This window comes from Littorina saxatilis, linkage group LG12 (genome assembly GCF_037325665.1).
Source record: "Littorina saxatilis isolate snail1 linkage group LG12, US_GU_Lsax_2.0, whole genome shotgun sequence".
Lineage (NCBI taxonomy): Eukaryota > Metazoa > Mollusca > Gastropoda > Littorinimorpha > Littorinidae > Littorina > Littorina saxatilis.
This window is the reverse complement of record NC_090256.1, coordinates 61,298,830-61,322,525: the sequence shown is the minus strand read 5'-3', so window position 1 is coordinate 61,322,525 and position 23,696 is coordinate 61,298,830. Positions and strand designations below refer to the sequence as shown.

At 40.0% G+C, this 23,696-nt stretch overlaps 2 protein-coding genes and 1 long non-coding RNA gene across 5 annotated transcripts in view; 1 reads left to right on the top strand and 2 right to left on the bottom strand.

Moving 5' to 3' along the window:
* Positions 1–3,177: 3,177 nt before the first annotated feature.
* Positions 3,178–23,043, bottom strand: LOC138982457 (transmembrane protein 98-like). 3 transcript variants are annotated; one of them, XM_070355750.1, is made up of 7 exons: positions 23,007–23,043; positions 21,625–21,753; positions 15,389–15,551; positions 12,415–12,546; positions 10,590–10,799; positions 9,627–9,747; positions 3,178–5,350 (listed from the first exon to the last, which is right to left on the bottom strand). In XM_070355750.1, the coding sequence occupies exons 3-7, from the start codon at positions 15,520–15,522 to the stop codon at positions 5,129–5,131; spliced, it is 819 nt and encodes a 272-aa protein (XP_070211851.1). In that variant the 5' UTR covers positions 15,523–15,551; positions 21,625–21,753; positions 23,007–23,043; the 3' UTR covers positions 3,178–5,128. The 3 variants fall into 3 exon arrangements, with proteins under 3 accessions (XP_070211851.1, XP_070211850.1, XP_070211852.1); XM_070355749.1 differs by lacking the exon at positions 23,007–23,043 and adding an exon at positions 22,869–23,006; XM_070355751.1 differs by lacking the exon at positions 23,007–23,043 and adding an exon at positions 22,808–22,992.
* Positions 3,178–23,696, bottom strand: part of LOC138982456 (uncharacterized) — a 35,960-nt gene continuing 15,441 nt past the window's right edge. The window contains exon 4 of the transcript XR_011460873.1: positions 3,178–4,007. The gene's annotated coding sequence lies outside the window, so the exon portion shown is untranslated. The remainder of the gene's footprint in view (positions 4,008–23,696) is intronic.
* LOC138982455 (uncharacterized) lies at positions 16,409–21,184 on the top strand. Its single transcript, XR_011460872.1, has 2 exons — positions 16,409–16,470; positions 18,501–21,184. It is a non-coding gene; the product is annotated as an uncharacterized lncRNA (long non-coding RNA).

Here is a 23,696-nt window from a genome sequence, read left to right as displayed (position 1 = left end):
ATATTACCCTGTAAGTGTGTTTCTGAGTATTCCTTTGATCCAACAACAAAAGCACACACTCACACACACACACAATACTCAAACAAACCGGCTTGGTGTTTGTGGTGACTTTTGAAACTACACATAAATATATCATTCCAGCAACTTCTACCTTTGAAGAGGAATTGAACAGCTTTGCAACAGTATACTTGCAGTGAATAAAAATTGAAAATGATATGCACAAAACAGGCATGGGAATTGAAAATTGTAAAAAAAAGGCTGAACCTTTTTAACTGCAGACGCAAAACGTCAAGTCGACGGCGCGAAGCGCCTAGCCTTACTAGGGGGGTCCGGGGGCATGCCCCCCCCCCCCCCCCCCCCCCGGAAATTTTTTCTCCAAAGAACTCAGATGGTGCAATCAAGCACAAGCATGTCAATAACCATATGCAATCTAAAAGAAAAATCTTAAATCAACCTTGCAAACTGAGCAGCAAAGTCAAAGAACATATTGCAGCAGGTCAATTGCAAAGCTTTCAAATCTATCTTACTGTGATACATTTTGTGTTCCTTTCTCCATTTTAACAACTTCTGATACAAAGCTGAGGAGTTCATAAAGAAATCTCCCCAAAATCTGAGAACAGTATGGTTTCAGAAATGTGTTAGTGCAAACCAAAATGAAGAACATGAAAACCCTGCATATATATATATGCGAGTGATAATTCAAAACAAAATTACTGGCTCACTGAGATTCTCTCAAGAAGCATTAATACAAAGTCGAGCATGCAGTATTACAGTGACCGTCCCTTTCTCACTAAACTTTCATATCACAAAATTCACTGCACAAGAGATTACAAAAATGTTAAAGCAAAACAAGCAGACATATTAACAATCTGAAGAACAATTTTATAAGAACATGACCAATGGATGACCAACTGAAAAGCATTTAAAAAAATATCTTAAAACAATGTCCATATTAAAAACACACACACACACACACACACGCACACAAACCTGTGCAAAAAGGAAAACTGCTCAACTACAACAAAAGCTGATTCTACCCATACATATTTCTGCTGAGTGTAATGTCACATGCTGTACATGAAAAAATAATGTTCAATATGAATTGTTACGGTACAATCCACATGCATACTGTAAGATAATCTATCTGAATGTTTTCTTGGCAAAAAGGTCAAGGAATCTTTCTTTCTTTATTTGGTGTTTAACGTCGTTTTCAACCACGATGGTTATATCGCGACAGGGAAAGGGGGGAGATGGGATAGAGCCACTTGTCAATTGTTTCTTGTTCACAAAAGCACTAATCAAAAATTTGCTCCAGGGGCTTGCAACGTAGTACAATGTATTACCTTACTCGGAGAATACAAGTTTCCAGTACAACAGATTTAACATTTCTTACATACTGCTTGACTAAAATCTTTACAAAAATTGACTATATTCTATACAAGAAACACTTAACAAGGGTAAAAGGAGAAACAGAATCCGTTAGTCGCCTCTCACGACATGCTGGGGAGCATCGGGTAAATTCTTTCTCGTCCCAACCAATATGGGACTCCCCCTAACCCGCGGGGGGTAGGTCAAGGAATTAATTCAATTAAAATAATCAAGAAACTATAATGAAGAAGGTTGCTGGTGGGTATAAAAGAATGCCTTCTTTGACGGGATGTACATTTAATGACTAGGATGGCCATTTGGTTGTTATGAATATGTGAGACATAATTCCAGTCACTACAGCAACTGCATATTCGTTCATTATTGCAAATAAAGCAGCAGCATTGTCCAAGATCACAAACAGTATTGTAAGAAATCACTTTGCAAAGATAAGGCACTCCATTTTCAGCTTGATTTGATTGTGGTTATTACACAAGGGATGAATGAAAGTAGAATAACAAAAATAAACACATTTATGCTAGAAATTCCAACAATTATGACAACAGCAGTTTGACAGCTAGCATCTCTGAACATGGAACATTAAATTTATTTGGAGCGAAAACAGTAATAATATTTTTTACACTGTTCTTACAAATACATTGTATGTTGTTTCTGCTGCAATTTCTCAACAAAGCACTAAATATGTATGCAAGTGTTCTCTAAACTGATGCACTTTTTGAGTCACTTGAGAAAAAGTGACTCTATGTAATCGGTCAGTGTTAGTCTGTCCGGCCGGCCGGCCGTCCGGCCGGCCGTCTGGCCGGCCGTCCGTAGACACCACCTTAACGTTGGACTTTTCTCGGAAACTATCAAAGCGATCCGGCTCATATTTTGTTTAGTCGTGACCTCCAATGACCTCTACACTTTAACGATGGTTTCGTTGACCTTTGACCTTTTTCAAGGTCACAGGTCAGCGTCAAAGGAAAAATTAGACATTTTATATCTTTGACAAAGTTCATCGGATGTGATTGAAACTTTGTAGGATTATTCTTTACATCAAAGTATTTACATCTGTAGCCTTTTACGAACGTTATCAGAAAAACAAGGGAGATAACTAGCCTTTTCTGTTCGGCAACACACAACTTAACGTTGGGCTTTTCTCGGAAACTATAAAAGTGACCGGGCTCAAATTTTATGTGAACGTGACTCCCAGTGACCTCTACACTTTGACGTCTGCTTTGGTGACCTTTGACCTTTTTCAAGGTCACAGGTATGTCTTGAAGGAAAAAAATTGAAATATCATATCTCTGAAACTATTCATCGGATTTGATTCAAACTTTATAGGATTATTCTTTACATCAAATTATTTACATCTGTATTGTGTTGTGAATAGCAATTTCTTCCTGTCCATCTGATGCCTCATATAATATTCAGAACTGCGAAAGTGACTCGATCGAGCGTTTGCTCTTCTTGTTTGTTATTTGTGTGTGCCAACCTTCAAATATTTTATTCACTGGCTATAAATAAAATAACCAAATTAAGGACTCATTTTCAACTTTCGCAAAAAGTCAGTCACAATGTCATCCAAAAAATGTATGGACAAAAATGAGAAAAAATGTCTGGGGATTATTATCTGGAAGAATTGTTCAACTTGCATACAATTAATTTCAGAAACATCTGCGGGGTAGTTTTCTAAGAATCATTGTGCACTGATACTCACACATACATGCATCACCAACCTCATCGAGAATCCTAGTCTATCTGAAAATATTTACCGTATTTGACGGACTACAAGCCGCGACTTTTTAAAAAAAAAAATCGCATTGCGGCTTATAAAAAGATGCGGCTAAAACGTTACCTAAACTTGAATAGCATTCACCTTATGGAAGTCGCCGCGGATTTTCATTTCGCTCGATTAGCGATTACCGGCACTTTATTAGCTCTCTACTCAAGACTCGGCGCTTCTCTTTCTTTCGCGAATCTTCGTTTGTCAACAAGTCGTCATGACAAGATAGCGTACAGAGAAACACCGGATGTATCAGGATCTCGCGCACGCGAGATTTCATTTTTTTGTGTCTCACGATAATTGGAGGAGCGAGAGCCGCCATGTTGTGTTTTCGTCTGCTCGAAATGTGCGCAAAAGTCGTAAATCATCCCAAAAAAGCTTATTCTGGGCGGGACTACATGTGTGTGTTGGTTACAAATTGTGTGTGTGATATTTTTCTTCAAACTTTTTCACTTTTCTTCTTTGTTTCACTTGTTTATTCTCGGAGCCGATTTTGCCAAATACCGTACTTTCGTTTGCCTGGTTGTTTTGATTGATTGACACGATCTGATTATATTTTTTTCCACGGCGGCTAATATAGTGACGCGGCCTATACGTGGCTCGTCCCAATTTATTTGTTAAAAGTCGGGGGTGCGGCTTATAAAACGGTGCGTCTTGTAATCCGTCAAATACGGTAGTAAACACTATGGTAAAAAGCAGCATTTATGAAATCTAATCTCCGTAAAGAAATCTGAATGTCAGCCAAACTCTCACCCAGAACCCCTCACTCTGTACCACAAAAAAGGGTACAACACCAACATTTTAACTCTTAGGCTGGTTGTCGCGACATGTCGCGCTACTTTACGTATACTGTCACCTGGTTGTTACGACATACTGTAGGTCGCGCTTCCGATCACCTCCCATGGATGCGAAAACCTATATGACCGTTTTTCTTTATTTTTCTCTCTGTTAATTCACCAGTGGCTATATAAACATGTGTTACAGAATTGCACCAGTGTAAGGCTTAAATACACTCTCATTTGATATGACATTGACTAATAAAGAAAAACAGAATATCTCTTGAGCAACAGCTAGGTCTGTAAATGCTCTGCTAGTAATTATTTAATAATGCCAAAACATTACCAACAAAAGTATCAAGATTTTGATTCTCTTTTGATTGCTAGTTCAAGTCCATTTGCTATATAAGCCTTAACTTTTGAATGGAATAAGTGCACATTTTCATGCAGTAAATTTATTGCCTTTTTAAAGTAACATAATTTTATTAAATGTTTTTGTACATGAACAGTAGAGAGCAATTTTGACATAAAAACACTGAAAACAAAATGTATATGTATTACTGTAACAGTTTGTCTCCAAAAACATAAAATGATTAAATACTGCTGCTGAATTTCACACTAGTCAGTGCTAGGTTGTCTCCCATGAGCACAGGCAACCAAAATCTTGAAAACAAATCACAATAAACATTTGATGTGACGCTCAAAAAGGTAAACAAAATATAAATCTGGAATGTTGCTTTATAAATCATGGCAATTTTCTTGTATAAATCTTTTGATTGAGATGATCAGTGTGATGGAAAAACACAAACACACGCACAAAATGAGGAATGTACACCAGAGTTGCACCATGTGCCCGTATGGGACAGGTACTGACTTTGGAATGCAACACATTTCTTAAAAATACGGCACATTCATTTTCTATTGGACATAATTTCAGTGTGATAGATTAACAAAACAGCATGCAAAAGAATGGACAAAATGACCGAATAATAGTAAGACACGTTGAATTGGCAGATGAGAATCATTTCACTGCAACCATTTCCACACTGACTGAATGAGACTTGCATCCACACCATAAACCGTCCAGAACATAAAACAAAAAAATCAGTCACCCATTCAATTACTTTATCCTTTCAAGTCAGAGTGAGTACGTCCACGCTATTCTGTGATGGTGATGACAATGGCTGAAACACACCGCAAATCAGACTTGTGACATGTCGTTATGAATGACCGGTGTGGTGGTAGTTGTGGTGGTGGTTGTGGCGGTGGTGTTGGAAGAACCGTGCTGCCCATCAGCTGGGGAAGAAGTGGGGGTAGAAAGGTTGGCTGGGTTCTGAGAACTATTACTGCCAGACAGTGGCTGCTGATACTGCTGCAAGACTGCACAATTCATCTCGCATGACACGCTTGCCTCTCGCAGAACCTGAGAACATAAGACACACAAACAATCAGGATAATGCAAACAACACAGTGATTCCTCTAGCTTCTGGCAGAACCTGAGTACTATGCCATACAAGCTCTCAGGTCAAAATAAGTTACACAGTGGTGCTTTTAGCAGAACCTAAGAACATTTGACACGCAAGCTCTCAGAACAATAAAAGTGACACAGTGGTGCCTCTATTCATGAAATGGTAAAAATACATTCATAAAGAAAACAATAGAATGTTGTGCCTTTTTTTAAGACACTAAATCAATGAAATCATATCATATAAATATTTAAATGAAACGCCAACATTTATTAGAATTCTACCTACTTTGAAGGTAAACAATGTATTATATACTATAAGAAGATGATATGTGGAACATAATACAACTGATTTACATAACTGCCAGTATGCTAATTCTGCTCACAGAATAACAGTGGGGAATGAATAAAGAATTAAATTACAGGGGCCCTACTGTTGAAAGACCCCTGAAAATGTGAGAAATTGTAACCCTAAAAAAGAGGAACCTAAAACACATGTGCACACATTATGAAGAGAACATGAGAGAGAACATACAATGTCTTAAAAGAGAAGAACTGGGTGGCCGAGTGGTAACGCACTTGCGAGAGGTTGCGAGTTCGACCCTGGGTCAGGGCGTTAGCAATTTTCTCCCCCCTTTCTTAACCTAGGTGGTGGGTTCAAGTGCTAGTCTTTCGGATGAGACGAAAAACCGAGGTCCCTTCGTGTACACTATATTGGGGTGTGCACGTTAAAGATCCCACGATTGACAAAAGGGTCTTTCCTGGCAAAATTGTATAGGCATAGATAAAAATGTCCACCAAAATACCCGTGTGACTTGGAATAATAGGCCGTGAAAAGTAGGATATGCGCCGAAATGGCTGCGATCTGCTGGCCGATGTGAATGCGTGATGTATTGTGTAAAAAAATTCCATCTCACATGGCATAAATAAATCCCTGCGCCTTGAGTATGTGCGCGATATAAATTGCATAAAAATTAAAAAATTAAAAAAAAATAAATCCCTGCGCTTAGAACTGTACCCACGGAATACGCGCCATATAAGCCTCATATTGATTGATTGATTGAAAAGAGAAGAAGTCTTCAAACTAAATATCTGTAATAAATTCTAAAACGGATAGCCTGCTCATGTTTGAAAATCGAAAATTCAAACAAACAAAAACAAAAAAGGTTAATTGAACGATTAATCATAGACAAATTCACTCATTCACCAGCATATCGACCCTCTTATCTTTGAGGTGGATGAACAAACAAATAATGAATACAAAATAAAATGTATTGTCCATGATTAAATGTTCCAATAAGTTACATCTCTTATTTTGTTTTTATTAACCTTTGCCGTGCTTCCTGGGTTCACCTGTACCCAGAGACACACTAAAATCATTGTAACTCTGGAACCATTAAAGGTATCGTTTTGAAATTTTAAGTATCTCTCACACACCTAATTTTCTCTCTGTCTGCAAATTTTTAGTGTGTACATGACAAAACATTAAAATTAATTGATTATGTTAATTGACATAAACACTACCGATGGCGCGGGTTCACACAAACAGACCTGCCTACCCCTGAAATGTACCATGTGTAGTTTTGGGTGTGAAAATAAGGCAAATGTGTAGTTTGGCAGGTGAATGTGTAGTATTTCAATTTGATCAACCCAAACCGCAAAACAGAACAGTTACTTATACCGTACTAAAACAAACACTCAACACTCCAAACAAAACTATTACAATGTGAACAATACTCCTCATACAAATACAAACAAAGCCCCCACAAAAATACAAGCCAAGCATTAAGTTTATTTGTTAAGAAAAAAATTATTAACTAGTTTGGAACATTTGCATGGGTGAAACTGATCAGAATTAAAAATAAGGAAAATGAGGCCGGGGTCCAGGGGCCGCCCACGCCCTGGTGGGGTGCAGGGGCAACGCCCTCTTAGGGGGCCCAGGGGGGCTTCGGAAGAAAACGAAAAATCAGGCTTTTTAAGGGTAAAAGTAGGCCTTTCCTGGTATCTCAAACACACAAATTTGCACAGTAAACAATGATAACAAATGCCAAGCTGTAGTCCGATAATTCGCGCGCTCAGGGAAACAAAGATTCAGCGATGTCCGGTCACTGTGTTAGAGAAAATACAGATCGGATCGCCGGCGAAAATTTTTTTTATTTTTTTAATTTTTTTAACAGATTTTCAAAATAAGGAATTCTTTATTTGACCAATTTCATTTGGCGGATTTCCGCCCTAAGGCGGAAAAGTTTCACCCATGCATTTGTTAAAAAAAAGCTATGTTGAGGGGTATGCAGTTCATATACAGTGGGACCCCCTATTCAAGACCTGTGACAATCTGAGAACATCAAGTCACAAAAAGTAGGGACTGGGAGTATGTGTATCAACATGAAGGCAAATTTGCATATAAACAGAACAGGTTTGCGTCGGCAATAATAATAATATGGCAGGTCATTGCCTCTGCTCTGGTTACCGATCTCTCAAAAGTGAGCTTGTCTTGGTCTTCTTTCCCTGGCACGGGTTTCTTCACAAAACAGTCCAATTTTTCCTCTGCTTTGGTCGGGATTTCTCGAATTCCTCATGAGAAGTGCTTTTCTTGTGGCGGTTACACGGTCGTAAAGCCCACTGTGCTTCTCTGAAAAAGCCGTGTTGCACACAGTGCAGTGGGCAAAATGCTTCCCTTTTCTCAACGAAACTAGACATGGACGCTCCTCATAGTACTTTGGCAGAAAAGCCTTGCTGGGAGTTTGACCAAGCTTCTTTTTTTTGCTCCGTGGCGGTTGATCGCCAAAGTCTTCTGAATCCGTGTTCGTCGCTGTAGCCATTTTTTTCCCTCCAGAAAGAATGAGCTACGAAGTGACCGCGTTCAGAAAAGTATGTGCTGAAACGCCCGCGATAGTTGTAATAACAGCAGCAAGACCAACTGACTACGCTACTCTCGCGGGCGCCGGGCATGTTTTGCACGCAGTACACAACCGGTTAGTACAAATTATGGATCGGAACTCGCTCGCGTTTTTGCGTATTCAAAATGTCAAAATGTGTAGTCGAAACGAAACGTTTGCGTAGTATAAGACAAGCATGCGTAGTTGCGTAGTTTGGGGACCAAAATCGTAGTTTACTACGCTCAATGTGTAGTGTAAACAGGTCTGCACAAACCCATACTTTTAAAGAGTAGTAGTGATTGTAACTATCCCTCTGCCGATTGCGCGGGTTCTGCTACACCCATAATTACCAAAGCGGCGGAACAGTGTCTGTCTGCCTGTTTGTCTCCAAGAGACTGTCTGTCTCTCTGTCTGTCTGTCCGTATCTCTCTGTCTGTATGTCTGTTGTCAGTTGCTCTGTCTGTCTGTCTGTCTATCCGTCTATCTGTCTATCCGTCTATCTGACTGTCTGTCTATCTGACTGTCTGTCTCTCTCTCTCTGTCTCTCTCTCTCTCTTAGTCTCTCTCTCTGTCTCTCTCTCTTAGTCTCTCTTAGTCTCTCTCTCTCTCTTTCTTAGTCTCTCTCTTTCTTAGTCTCTCTCTCTCTTTCTTAGTCTCTCTCTCTTTCTTTCTTAGTCTCTCTCTTTCTTAGTCTCTCTCTCTCTCTCTCTCTTTCTTAGTCTCTCTCTCTCTCTCTCTCTCTTTCTTAGTCTCTCTCTCTTTCTTAGTCTCTCTCTTTCTTAGTCTCTCTCTCTCTCTCTTTCTTTGTCTCTCTCTCTCTTTCTTAGTCTCTCTCTCTTTCTTAGTCTCTCTCTCTCTTTCTTAGTCTCTCTCTCTCTCTCTCTTTCTTAGTCTCTCTCTCTTTCTTAGTCTCTCTCTCTCTTTCTTAGTCTCTCTTTCTCTCTATTAGTCTCTCTCTCTCTCTCTCTCTTTTTAGTCTATCTCTCTCTCTTTCTTAGTCTCTCTCTCTCTCTCTTTCTTAGTCTCTCTCTCTTTCTTAGTCTCTCTCTCTCTCTCTCTTTCTTAGTCTCTCTCTCTCTCTCTCTCTCTTTCTTAGTCTCTCTCAGTCTCTCCCTCCCCCTCTCCCTCCCCCTCTCCCTCCTCTGCAAGAAGTCGGTGAAGGGAGAAACTCGATGCACCCACTGAAGTAGCGCTGTGGGTTTCCCTGAACCCACCCCGTCGTTAGAGAAATAAACGGTAAAAACCCTCTTTCAAATGTATGGGTTCAGACAAACCCGCATCGTCGGGCGTGTGTAGTCAAAAGCGGCATCCGGCAAAGGTTAAGGATCTTAAAACACAGCTTTCGCTACACTTACCCTTAGGTGATCCTCAACATCAGCCAATGATTGGTCAATCCAGTCCAAGACACCAGACATGTGACACGCGTTCTTCGTTACCATCACCAAGTGACTCACTGATAGGACCAGTGCTGTGCATCTGTTTAAATAAAAAAATTAAATAATCTATGCTGTTAACAACAAAAGCCATGGTAGTATTCTATGTGTGGTGTGTTTGTTTGTTTGTTTGTTTGCTTAACGCCCAGCCGACCACGAAGGGCCATATCAGGGCGGTGCTGCTTTGACATTTAACGTGCGCCACACACAAGACAGAAGTCGCAGCACAGACTTCATGTCTCACCCAGTCACATTATTCTGACACCGGACCAACCAGTCCTAGCACTAACCCCATAATGCCAGACGCCAGGCGGAGCAGCCACTAGATTGCCAATTTTAAAGTCTTAGGTATGACCCGGCCGGGGTTCGAACCCACGACCTCCCGATCACGGGGCGGACGCCTTACCACTAGGCCAACCGTGCCGGTATGTGTGGTGTGCCAATACACTGTTGATACTATAACATAATACTACATGCCAACAGTGAATATCTGTTTTAGACATGGATGCATTCCTCATGAACATCACCAATACACAATCTACACTTTCAGTACATTCTGGGGATAGGGTTATAGAGTGCTGAGCACTAAGGTTCTTAACTGTGGGTATTAATAATCAAAGTTTAAATGAAAATGTTCTCTGCAAAACCTGTAGTCTTCAGACTTCCACAAAGTGGTTTTACACCTGCCCTCTCCAGAAATCACAGCAAAAACTAACAATAACAAACAACATTAAAATCTAAAATAATTAGACACTTATCTATTTCACCGAATGTATTATTGTGCCTCACAATCTGAACTAAACATACCATTAACTTTTTTCTTGAATTGTTCCCAGAATTCAACAGTAAAATCAATCTCATGACCCAACAGAATGTTCCCCTTACCGTGCTTCTAGCAACCGGGGGTCCAGGGGCGGGTACATGGACTTGACCACCTCATCTACACGGGGAGATATGCGTCTGGCGATGGTGACCAGATCAGTTTGCGTCTCCTGAGTGCGGATGTTTTGAGCGTTGCCCATGGTCATACCCACCAGTTTCTCCGTCAGGTGATGGCACGTTTTCAGAATGGACAGGCAGTGTGGAATCAAACCCCTGCACAAATAACAATAGAATGTTACTTATGAACACAAGGTTGGAAGTCTTACTTGAAAGCACACTCCTTCAAGTGAAAAAATTTCGGCTCACCATCTCAGATTCTGCCAGGCTTTTTCATGTCAGATCTGACATGGTGAGTCAAATCATTTACACAGGAAGGACTATATGCCTTTGAGCTCTACAAGTAAAAGGCTAAAATCCCACAGGATCTTGAGTTTTTTCTCAGGGATGCAAAAAAACAAAAACATTAAACACCGGCGTTTGCACTGGAGATAAAATTGAATTAACAAGAAGGGCAAAGCCCATACGACTCACATGCTTGACCTCGACCTTTAGGGTAACTAAACCTAGCAATGACATCATACACTAAGAACTGCTTTACACATTTTTCCTACCAAAATACATGTGACCTTGACCCAAGGTCAAGGTCATCCAAGGTCATGCAACACAAAGCTGTTAATTCAAGACATAGGAAGTACAATGGTGCTTATTGGCTCTTTCTACCATGAGATATGGTCACTTTTAGTGGTTCACTACCTTATTTTGGTCACATTTCATAAGGGTCAAAGTGACCTTGACCTTGATCATATGTGACCAAATGTGTCTCATGATAAAAGCATAACATGTGCCCCACATAATTTTTAAGTTTGAAAGTTATCTTCCATAGTTCAGGGTCAAGGTCACTTCAAAATATGTATACAATCCAACTTTGAAGAGCTCCTGTGACCTTGACCTTGAAGCAAGGTAAACCAAACTGGTATCAAAAGATGGGGCTTACTTTGCCCTATATATCATATGTAGGTGAGGTATTCAATCTCAAAAACTTCAGAGAAAATGGGAAAACTGTGAAAAATAGCTGTTTTTTAGGCAACATTTATGGCCCCTGCGACCTTGACCTTGAAGCAAGGTCAAGATGCTATGTATGTTTTTTGGGGCCTTGTCATCATACACCATCTTGCCAAATTTGGTACTGATAGACTGAATAGTGTCCAAGAAATATCCAACGTTAAAGTTTTCCGGACGTCCGGACGGACGGACGGACGACTCGGGTGAGTACATAGACTCACTTTTCCTTCGCATGTGAGTCAAAAATGGACAGGCATATACATCCATGTATATATATATAAAAGTAAACAGTTGCAACAACTTTTGTCAAGCACAAGATAGATAACCCAGATAGGCGTGAATCACCGGCAAAAAGTGGACACAAATTTTTTTCTGAAGTGTTTTCAACATACATGCTAGCTGCAGCTGGATGTCATCTTATCTTACATCAACTGATGTTCCAAGAAAATGTATAAGATGCTATAAACCTCAGTCTGCGACTTCATTTTGCTAGAAAGATGTCCAAAGCTGCCTTGTTCTGATTTGTTGTACTACCAGTGAATGCAACAGCAAAATTGGCTAATTCCACTTTCCTTACCATAGAACATATCTTCAACCTCTTTCTCTTCAAAATCAAAGAGGCCCAGCCAAACTAAGTCAAGCCAGATAATCACGTCTCTTTTCAGCTAGCTACCATAGAAAATTTAGACAACAAACACAGAAAGCAGACGTATCACTAACAAAATCATTAAACGACACCCAGCAAAGAGACAAAAATTACACTCACGTGGCATCGTCAACCCACTGTTCGTTGTTGAGCACCTCCTCCAGTCTTGGGTTAAACTGCACATCGTCCAGTTCCACATCTGAGGCAGGCTGGTATATGCCCTCTGCTGACCCTATCAGCTGCACATCTGGCCTGCGCAACACAGCAACAGAAAATTACTGAATAAGTGTTAAAAAAAAGAAGAGCATATAAATGCACACACTTGTACTTGTTTCATGCACACACACTCACTTGTGAGCACACACAAAAACTGTCACTAAGCAAGCACAAAAATACAAACAGACAGCAGGGAGGTGCTAACAGTTGCACATCTGGCCTGCATGACATCCGATGGCAATACGAAAGTACTAAATTAGTTTATAAAAGCATATACATGGGGGAAACCTAGGAAAATCAAATTGACTGAAATTGTTTTGAGGCAGGGGTACGGGGCAGGGCCGAAAACGAATTTTTGCATTATTCATACTGATTTTGTGGCCTTTCCTGGCAAAAAAATACACTATCATGCAGGTCAAAAAAATGCCTTCCGATTCTAATGATATGGTAAAAAGGGTAAACAAAATCAAAACAATTCACAGAAGTAATCATTTTTGTGTGTATCCTTTCACACTTGCATCTTCCAACACAACGACACAATTGATAACAATTAACATTGACAACAGCCATACTACATGAAATAGAAAGTGAACAACTGAACAACTGAAATAAAAGTTCGAAATATTTAATTATAAGAAGCAAACATTGCCAGACAGGCATTGAAATAAATGATGAAACAGAATGTCACACATGCAAACAGCATGATGTAGCACTGCACAAAGTAGCAACTAAGCAGTAGCATCTCTTATACAGTGGAACCCCTCTCTAAGACCCCCCTCTCTAAGGACTACCCCGCCACAACGACCCTTTTTTTTTTAACCGATGTGTTTCCTTATATAGTTGTCACCAGTGTAGCGACCACCCCGCTCTAACGTCTAAGGACCGACCTAAACATCACAAACCAATCATCGAGATCAAAGGCAGGTCCATTGCGATAGCTGGGTGGCCTTGTTAAAAGACATTGACCTTTTTCCCAGGGGTCATTGACCCAGTTTTAGCTACGAGAGGTGGTTCCCCTTTCATATCTGAGAGAGGAAACACTTCCTGCACCCGGGTCAGTGACCGAGTTTAACCTATGGGGAGTTTAACCTATGACGTGGTCTCTTTGATGTCTTGAGAGGAAACTTGGCCAGGGTACCGAGATCTGAGGGTAGTACATGCACCAAAACTGGTGGACACCATCGACAATGTTTGTGAAATCGAAGCAGTTTGCTTGAGGAAACGGTCGTCAGCAACTCAAACTTCTCTGTTTTCTTTTTTTAAGAAAATCTGAGGTGACTTTCTTTGTGGCCCCCTGACCCCGCCCCCTCCATAAGGACCAATTTTTTTCAACATTTTCAGGGTCGCTAGAGAGGGGTTCCACTGTAGTGCAAAGTTCTCAAGGAAAAGCACTTGAGTTTCAAGCACCAAACTTATCACACACAGTTTTAGTTTCATGAACTCCAACCAGTCCCATCGCCATTTCTTGGCTAGACCAGCATCAATAAGATCTGTCCGTGCGTTTTCCGTCAAAACCGGCATCTTTGTCGTAGAAATCGTGTCACCACTTGGTAATGCCTGCCAAAACGCGAGAACTTTTTTTTTTATCGTGATGCAGAGCGAATCCGAAAGCAAAGAAACCTCACCTACGGGGTTTACCGCGAGCACGGGCAAAAGCGCTTCCGTTTCCGGGCAAACGGCAACCGGTTCACTATAGCAGTTCGAAAACGCGTTCCGCAAGTAGTTTCGGGGTTTTTTGTCAATTTTTAAAAAAAAAATTTCAAAATTGCGGATTGACGGAATTTCCGTCAGACTTATTTTCAGATTGACGGATTTCAGTCAATTGACGGGCTAGTTTCACCCATGCATATATGTGACCCTCCACCACGAAATGAGTCGCATGTCACCTCGCGCGGTTCTGCGCTAGGCTTAATATAAGCCCGGGGAGTGTCTGGTAACAGTGTGAGGGTCACCTTAGTCACAGGCTTAAAAGCCCCCCAGCTGAAAACAAATTTTGACGTTTTATAGGTGATTTTATGGCCTCTCCTGGGCTCTCAAAAAAAAATATGTGACACTTTAATGCCTGTCAAAAACCTAAGAGACCAGATCAGCCTTAAAAAAACATAAAATCTTGGATTTTTATTTTTAGTCCATTCTCACTAGCACTAGAGGCCCATTCCAACTTATTCTGCTTAAAAGAGTGCCAGAAAGGTAAAGATAGACTGTGCTGAAGCAAGCAGAGAAATGAGTAATAAGTAACAGCAGATCCTATCAAGTCGATGAGCCACAAAAACAATGCCCTTGTACAAAACAACAATTTCACCAAACAAGTCACTCGATCATGCGCTTATAACACATACAGAAATAGAGCCTTTTATTCGCAGTCAGAGAAATGAAGCGACCCGAAAGTCAGACTCCTGCGAAGTTTTTAACAACAAGACACGGGCGGTATTCTTACACAAAAGAGTACTTCCGTTCAAACCGAAAGCTGAAACCGAATCGTGTCAGCAGTTCAAACGAGTTTCGCAAACATCGCTGCAAGTAAACCGTTTCAAAATAATTTTTGGGGGGTCAAAATTTCGGACTGACGGAATTTCCGTCATAACATTTTTACAATTGACGGAAATCTGTCAATTGACGGGCTAGTTTCACCCATGAAATTGGGTTTATAAGAAATTAATCCAACAAAAACTTCTAACTCTTCACAGAAAGTAGTCGGGCTGTTGATTTTCAGTATTCCATGTGCCTCAGTGGAGAGAAGGCCTAACTATCCCATATAAAAGCCTGTCCAGATCTCAGATGGTGAGCCATGAGATGGTGAGCCAAATGGTGTACATGGGAGGGACTGTGCCTTTAAAGTGTTGTCTTCTATTTCCTCGCAACACTTTGTACAACCTACCTGTTGTCTTTGTGTTGCTGACTAATGAGATCCGAACTACGACAACGATGACGGCAGACAAACACCAAGGCTACCAGGGCGCCAAGAAACACGGTGCCCAGCACCCCAATCGCTATGGCAACAACCAGGTCCATTGCTTATCCAGTGACGGTCACAATCAATTCTGCAAGAGAGAAAAAAATACATACATATATATACAAAGAGAAAACAGAGATCACGAGAACATTTTTGGGACAGGAACAAAAACCATTTGTTCTCTTTTTTTGTGGTAACTTCAACAAAACCTACAGCCAATTAATACCTCAACATCTAACTTTCGATATATGGCCACGGCTCAGAAATGGCGTCGAACGCTATTTTCACCCGCTTCGTTTATTTGATCGCTAATATCTTTAAACAGAGCTGCAATTAGAAAACGGAAGCACATTAGTTGCATCGGACACATGTTTACGTTTCTGTTCCTTCCGAAAATGGAATGCCGTTTGACGTTTTGTGATCATGACGATGCATTTAGTGCAGAAAACGGGCTGTGTTTTAGTGATTTTCTTGTGACATATTAACAGAGGTTGCATACGAATCATGTTTATGTTTAACTGTGAGAGGGACACATGCGAAAACTGACGTTTCCAAACTCCGAAAAGCCTGCAGATTACGTCGCATAGGTTTTTTTTCAAAAAACGGTCTTCGCGGAGCCGAGCAGTTGGCCGGAAACACCCGAAGCGTTGGTCATAACGAATTGTCGCAAGAATGCTAGCGGAAGAATCTCTGTGTTTTATCAGCTATCGAACAACTTTTACCGTCTGACTGTATTCATATATATAATCACAACACTATCAAGTATTATTTGCCAGAAGAAAAAATTAGATTTGCGCGACGGTTTTCTAGTAATCAGAGCCAAAGTAGTGAACTTGCGAAATTGTCGCAAGAGGACAGCGTTATGCACTACATTTTTGATCGGACTTTTTCGGTCCCAGAACTCTTTTATTAGTCATGTGACCGTTGTTCGCGCCATTAGCAACAGTTGACCTGGAGTGATCAGCTGGGAAGGTGCGAGATGAAAGAAGAAAGCGGAGAAAAAAGAGGTAAATGTTTTGTCGTAATTTTTTTCGATAGCGTTATGCACTACGTTCCCTCTGGTTTTTGCAGAGTATTTTGTGGATTGTGTCACAATGCATTAGTCTACGACTTGTGGTGTTTGAAATGTATGTCGGATTGATTCTTCCCATGTATGTTGCCAGAACAGACATTTTGAATTTTCACTTTGGAAGTGAAAAAACAAGGTTTTTGTCATCGATTGTTGTACGATTTGTCGTAGTGTTATGCACATACATTTGTGTAGGTCTTATCGAAGGAACCATTCAAGGAATAGTAGCAAAATTCATATTTGTAACAACGATTTGGAATAACTTGACAGTTTGATTTATCTTCACTTCGATCAATTTCGGCAAAGCCGTATGTTCCCGTTGTTCATAACTTTGCAACACAAAATGTGTATTCGAGGCATGCGGGTTCTGAATTAACAGATTTCTTTGTTTAAAATATGTTTTGAAAAGAAATAAATGGCTCAGTGTTACTAATGTTGTGTCAGCTTTGATATGGTTTTCGATGGAACAAAAAAATGCCCTTAATAATTAAAACCGGTGCAGTTCATAACTTTGCACTTTGGTCTATTGTCTGATTTGTGTAAAGTTATGAACAGTAACCATATTCTTCTTGTTGATAATTATTTGGTACATTCTTGCAGGAAGACACTGCAGCTGATATTGTTGTTTGCTTCATTTTATTTCAGGCTGCGAGAAAACTTGAATTTGTGTTTTGTATGTATGTTCATAACTTTACAGAGCATGCTGTTTCCTGGGTGTGGTGAGGATGTCGCAAAGTTATGAACTGCAGTTAACACTGGCTTTTCTATGTTTTTGAAGTGAGATGTGATAGAGTTTTGCAGAAATAAGCCTCAAAGACAGAGATATGCTAGAAAAAAACACAGACTTTGTTGTTTCTGGATAGTGATGTAGTGTTGCTGCTGTTCATAACTTTACGCCGGATTTTTGATGTAAAGTTATGCACTGTCAGGAAACAGGTTGTTCACACAAAAACTAAATTATTTTGTTTTTATGCAGGAAGCTAAAGTGATGTTGGTTGGTGGATTCTGTTTCAGACACCTGGTTTGAATCTGTTTTAAGTTTCATGGTTCTTTCAGCTGTTCATAACTTTGCAAATCCCCAGCCTGCTTTGTGGTTGCTGTTTGTCGCAAAGTTATGAACTGCATTTGATACTGATTCTTCTATGGTTTTGAAGTGAGCTGTGATATTGTTTTGCAGAAATAAGCCACAGAGACAGAGATATACTTGACAAATCACAGACTTAGTTGTTTCTGGATAGTGATGTGGTGTTGGTGCTGTTCATAACTTTACGCCGGATTTTTGATGTGAAGTTATGCACTGTCAGGAAATGTGTTGTTCGCACAAAAACTGAATTGTATTGTTATTATGCAGGAAGCCAAAGTGATGTTAGTTGGTGGATTCTGTTTCAGACACCTGGTTTGAATCTGTTTTACGTTTCATGGTTTTTACAGCTGTTGCAAATCCCAAGCCTACTTCATGGTTACTGTTTGTCGCAAAGTTATGAACTGCATTTAATACTGATTCTTCTATGGTTTTGAGGGTAGCTGTTAGGTTTTTGCTGTTGCAGAAACTAGCTTTAGAGAGGGAATGATGGTTGAAGCAACACTGTCTTGGTAGTTTCTCAACAAAGCTTTGGTTTTGTTGCTGTTCTGTTCATAACTTTGCAACACAAATCTGATGTTGAGTTGTATGCCTTTTTTATTGCTTTCTGTTTTTAAGAAAAGGTCGTAAAAAAAAGACAGGTCTTTAAAATGAGGGCCTCGTGATGTGGAGATTAAATGACATGCTATGGAGAAGAAAAAAAATGTGAAAAAGCAAGGTCTTAAAAAGGGGCAAGTCTTTATATTAAGGTCTGAAGGGAAGGGATCTGTAATGAACAGGAAGTTGAAATTACTGGAGCAGCTGACTTAGTGGCCTGATAATGTATTTGCCTAGCTATTTATTGTTAGCATAAAACATTTCTCTGATTGCCATTGCTTCTGTTGCAGGTGACAAAGATTACAGATGAGGGGTGCTGGGGCAGGTACCTGGAGAAGATCCGTGATGCCTGATGGCTGGAAATGGCCAGCTGGACCAGTGTCAGAATTTTTTATTCAGTCGACCGATGTCGTGGCAGTCCTCCACAACTACTCCACTAAAACTTACAAGCGAGCACTTGTTTTCACCTTCAACTAAAAGTCAAACATTATGAATTCCTCATAACAGGTCTTTCTGTGTGTAATAGTGTGTTTCAACATGCTTTTCTGCTATGCGTGTTCGCATTTTTCTCACGGATTTATGTGCGTTTTCTGTCTGTGCAGTAATGACTAATGTTATGAACATGTGTCAGTATCTGTAAGCGGGCAGAATCCAATCTTTAGCATAGTACCAGCGGAACTGGGGAGAGCACTTATCTATTTAATAAGGCAGTGCGAACTGTCTGTTTTCTTGACTGTCTCTTCTTCCAGATTGTTCCAATCAGCTATTGTTCTTTGAAAGTAGGAGAACTCATACTGGGGGGTCTGAGTGATTGTTTGAGTGATTGTTTGAATATTACTCAGGCTGTTGTTTTGTGCCAGTTAAGTCACAATGTTCTTGGTCTGGTATTCTTGGTTTGATTCGTCTTTTTCCAGTAGCCTCCTTGGTTATGACATTTGTTGCAGGTAGTGCTGGCATCAGGCCTGTTGACACTTTGTAGAAGAAAGATCAGTCGCTGCTGCCGCCTTCTTTGCTGGAAGGGTTGGGAAACAAAGGTCGCTCAGCATCTTGGTAACACAGCCGGAGGGGCGGTCCCTATAGTTTTGGGTGATAAAACGGGCCGCCCCGCCTCTGGACCATCTCTAGTTTGTTGATGTCCCCTTTAAGATGGCGGTCCCAGGCGACCGAGCTGTATTCCAGCGTGGATCTCACTAGGGAGATGAATGCTGTGCGCCTACACTCTTTGAGGCAGCATCGTAGGTTGCGACGTAGGAATCCAGTTGTGGAGTTGGCTTTACTTGTGATGTTGGCAACGTGTCTCGTCCATGATAGATCCTCTGACATGGTACGCCTAGGTACGGATTACATGGTACTTGTTGCAGCATGTGTTGTCCAAGTTCGTAGGAGGGGGATGACAGGTCTTAGTCCAGATTTTGGGCTTGTGTGTATAATCTCTTCTTCCTTTTTAAGTTTTTAGCAGTTTCTTCAGATGATTGTTCAACCATGGTGGGCGGCTTCTTGGTGAGCATGTGTTGGATGGGATGTGTTGGTCAGTAGCAGTGAGGAGTTCGCCTTTGAATGTAGACCATAGCGAGTGGATGTCACAGCCCTCAGCGTTCATTGCTTGCAGCCACTGGGATGCTCGAGCCGCATCGGCTTTGAGATGTTCCCAGTTAGCCTTCCCATACTTGTAGCGTTTGCTAGGTTTCTGGCGTGTTTTGTGATCAGGAGTATATTATAGGAGGCAGTATTTCTCTCCAAATTGTGCAACTTGCTTTTGACTGACAGGAGTTTTGTTCTGTAACCTTAATATTAAGCTGTTGTGTGATCTTTCAGCCAAAATATTCATATTTGTTCAAAAGTCCATTCAGTTTGTCGTAAAGTTATGAACTCCATCTCTTTATTCGATTAATGGCTAAGTTGCAAGATTGTGCATAGCACCAGTGTTCTTCTTTGTGCATGTATGTATTATTATCATATGTAGTGTGTTAATGTTCTGCAAGGTTTGGCTGCTGTGTTGAAAAAAATAGATTGTCACGATGTAAAGTTATGAACAACAAATAGCAACCACAGATTTCTCTGCCTGTGGGTCTATTAAATCATTGACTTTTGCCTGGTTGTTAGTGAATGTATGTTCTGTAACCTTAATAAGCTGTTTTGTGTAAGCACGGGGTGATCTTTTAGCAAAAATGTTCATGTTTGCTTACAATTCCATACAATTTGTCGTAAAGTTATGAACTCCACCTCTTTTATTCGATTTATGTCTAAGTACTTTTAGTTGCAAGATTTTGCTTAGCATGAGTGTTCTACTTTGTACATGTATGTATTATCACTATATGTAGTGTGCCAAAGTTCTGCAAGGTTTGACTGCCGTGTTCAAAAAAGTAAATTGTCACAGTGTAAAGTTATGAACAACAAATAGCAATGACAGATTTCTCTGCCTGTGGGTCTATTTTGAGCTTCATTTTGGGCTAGTTGTTAATGCATTGATAGTTTTTGTCACTTTACTAAATCTCTCACTTGACTTGTTACTTGTAGTCTAACTTAAATCAGATTTTCCGATTTCTTCTTCTTGAAATTCACTGTGAAAGTTATACAAGGGTTTATGGCATTATAGGAGCTAGATTTCGCATGTGAAACAGCTCAGATATTTGCTTGTGATGTTTGTAGGTTGGTTTATGCATAATTCATCTTAATTTTGCTGAAGAAAAGGTATGATTGGATCTTAATAGTCGTAGCACGCTCACATTGGTGTAATGTTATGAACAGCATGAGCAGGCATTGTTTCTAAAAGGTTTTTGGCTCACACTCAATCCTGTTTTTGTACATACATGTTTATTCAGGAGTTTCGTATCAGTTGCAATGTTTGTTTTACATGGAATGTGGTATAATTTGACTGAATCATTGTTTTATTCTTGTGACATGTTGTTAGAGTTATGAACAGCACATGAGTACTATTCTGTGTACTACGGATGAAATAAATGACCAATTTCTTCGGGACTTGTTGTGTTGGATTTGTTACATCGTTCTCCTCAAACTTAACGATATAAATGACACATTCTAACAAAATCACCTTTTGTCACAACTTTAGACTCCATTTCTGAGCCATGGCCATATCACAACAAATCAGTCAAACTAAAATTCTCACATTTCTCCTCAGGGGGGTGGGGGGTATAATTCACTAATTGTGTCCTATGCAAGGGAATATACTGCCCTTATTGCAAGAGACAAACAACAGGGCATCATAATTCCTATTGGTCATAATGGCATTGGCAAACAATTATTAATCACTAGAATCAGATTATTCTTTTTCTAGTCAAACTCACAGAATCATTCTGTGCTGGAATCGACAAACTTCCCGATAAATAGTGATATTCCTTAGCTAAGGCATGACACACAATTTTAGAAAGAAAATCAGCAGTATGACTTAATTACCTGTATATTCTGGTTACAGACACTGTCTGCAGTTAGTGAGTTACTTGTGTGTAGACATGTTGAAATTCTGGACAACCACTGAACCAGTCACAGGCAATTAATGATAACCAATAGCTCAATCTCGGACGCCTGCAACAGAATACATTATTGCATAAATTAACAGTGAAAACAGAGATTGACATTTGTAACTGTTAAGCTCTCGATCATGTCCGGGCTGAGCTGGCAAAAAAGATCAATATACCACATCCCAGCATCTAGCTTCTCATGTATCTAGGCAACCAAAACACTGAGCCAGTTATAATATATTCATTGGACTAATTGGAGCCTGGCCCTTCAATTAGACAAGTGGAACTGCATAGAACAGCAAACAAAAACAAAACACATTTCATAACAAGATCTGTATAACCATTTTGTGCTAGAGTAGATCTATGCTAAAGTTGCTAACAGTAACAGTAACACAACCATTTTGAAATAATTCCAGGCATTAGAATTATGCAGCAATGTTAACGTACCAGGACAGTTTGACAGCAAAGGCATCATAATCATGGTGTTAACAAACACTTCTGGTATGACATGGCTGATAGTTGTGATTTTTTCGTTTAAAACTTTAGTTTTTGAACAAAAAAATCACAACCATCACAGCATTAGTCATCTCTGATCTCATACCAGAAGGATTTGCTGAGGATTTTTACTGGATGAACCATTCACTGTTCGGATGTTTGCAAAGTCAAAGTCACAGATGTTATTTGCTACTGACGACTATTGCTAATTTAAACTGAAAGTTAATGAGTTTGAAAAAGAAATGCATAATTTCTCCCACACTAGACATTTCAAATTCTTGCTAACAGTTACCAACTAATAGCTACTTTGGGAACAGTCAGGACAGGAATGTTACCATACGTTTAAAACGAAGCGAGGCACAGAGGAAACAGGAAATCAGGCTATGCAGTGAACAAAGGGACACTACAGAAACAGTAGAACAACTTGTACGAAGTAAAACTGTCTGAAAATATTCGCTTGCTGTAAGCACATTCTATAATCTTCAATGGCATACGAATTGAAGGGTTAATCATATGCATACGGCAAAGGACCACATCAACACACTCATTAACAACACAAATTCAACCGAATTACGCCAAGTGAATGTGAAAGAGTGAAGCCTGAAGACGAATAAAGAATTTACCCCCTCCCTCCCACTTGGGACGTCCGGATAACTTAGTCTTTTCATCCAACACTAAACTCACAGGACACCGACTACGATGAAGTGCAATGTGCCCGATAGACGTTGTGCAGAGGATAAACACCACAAGATGTTCCTTCGATTGATGAAAAGATCGGGAGATAAACTACTTTTATCGGAAGAAAGAGAAACACAAACAAACCATTCCTGTCCCAAAATGGCGTCTGTAATGAAATCTCTGCACCACAAAATATACATACAGGGAAAAATGTCTATTTTCTTATATATACTTCACGAAATGCGTTTTATTAGTCATGAAATTATATTTGTTTATAATCAATTGTGAATTTCTGTTTGAATAAAAGTTTCTTGCATAACTCAGGTGAACAAAGCAACAGTTAGAGGCTATTGACAAGTCGTGACCTCATTAGGTCAGGCTATTTCGAGCACCTGTAACAGTTTGTTTGTCGGATTCGCCTGTTAGCTTACCCATATGACATGTATTGATGTATATTTCCACGCGTTACAAGGCTTTTTAAGGAACGTTACCTGTAGCAGCAACATATTTTATGCATTTTACTGTGTGTCTCAATCTCCAAGCGAAATGCATGTCGCCTAAGTCTATTTTTAGTTTCTAGGGGAATCGAACAAACTTGCTTCTCCGATGGCTCTGTTGATATAAAAAAAAAAAACACCGTCTGCTACAGTTGAGCGCACAGATGTACAGAGCGCACAGTTTACACATAACTAGGTGATAGCAAACACGTTCTGTTCTCTGACGACTGTTTAATACATTAGTTAGCCATCGATCATAGCTAGGTGACTCACCAGTGACCTTGAAAGAAAATATATCACTAACGTACAGGAGGCAGTGCGCAGTACAACTCCAAGA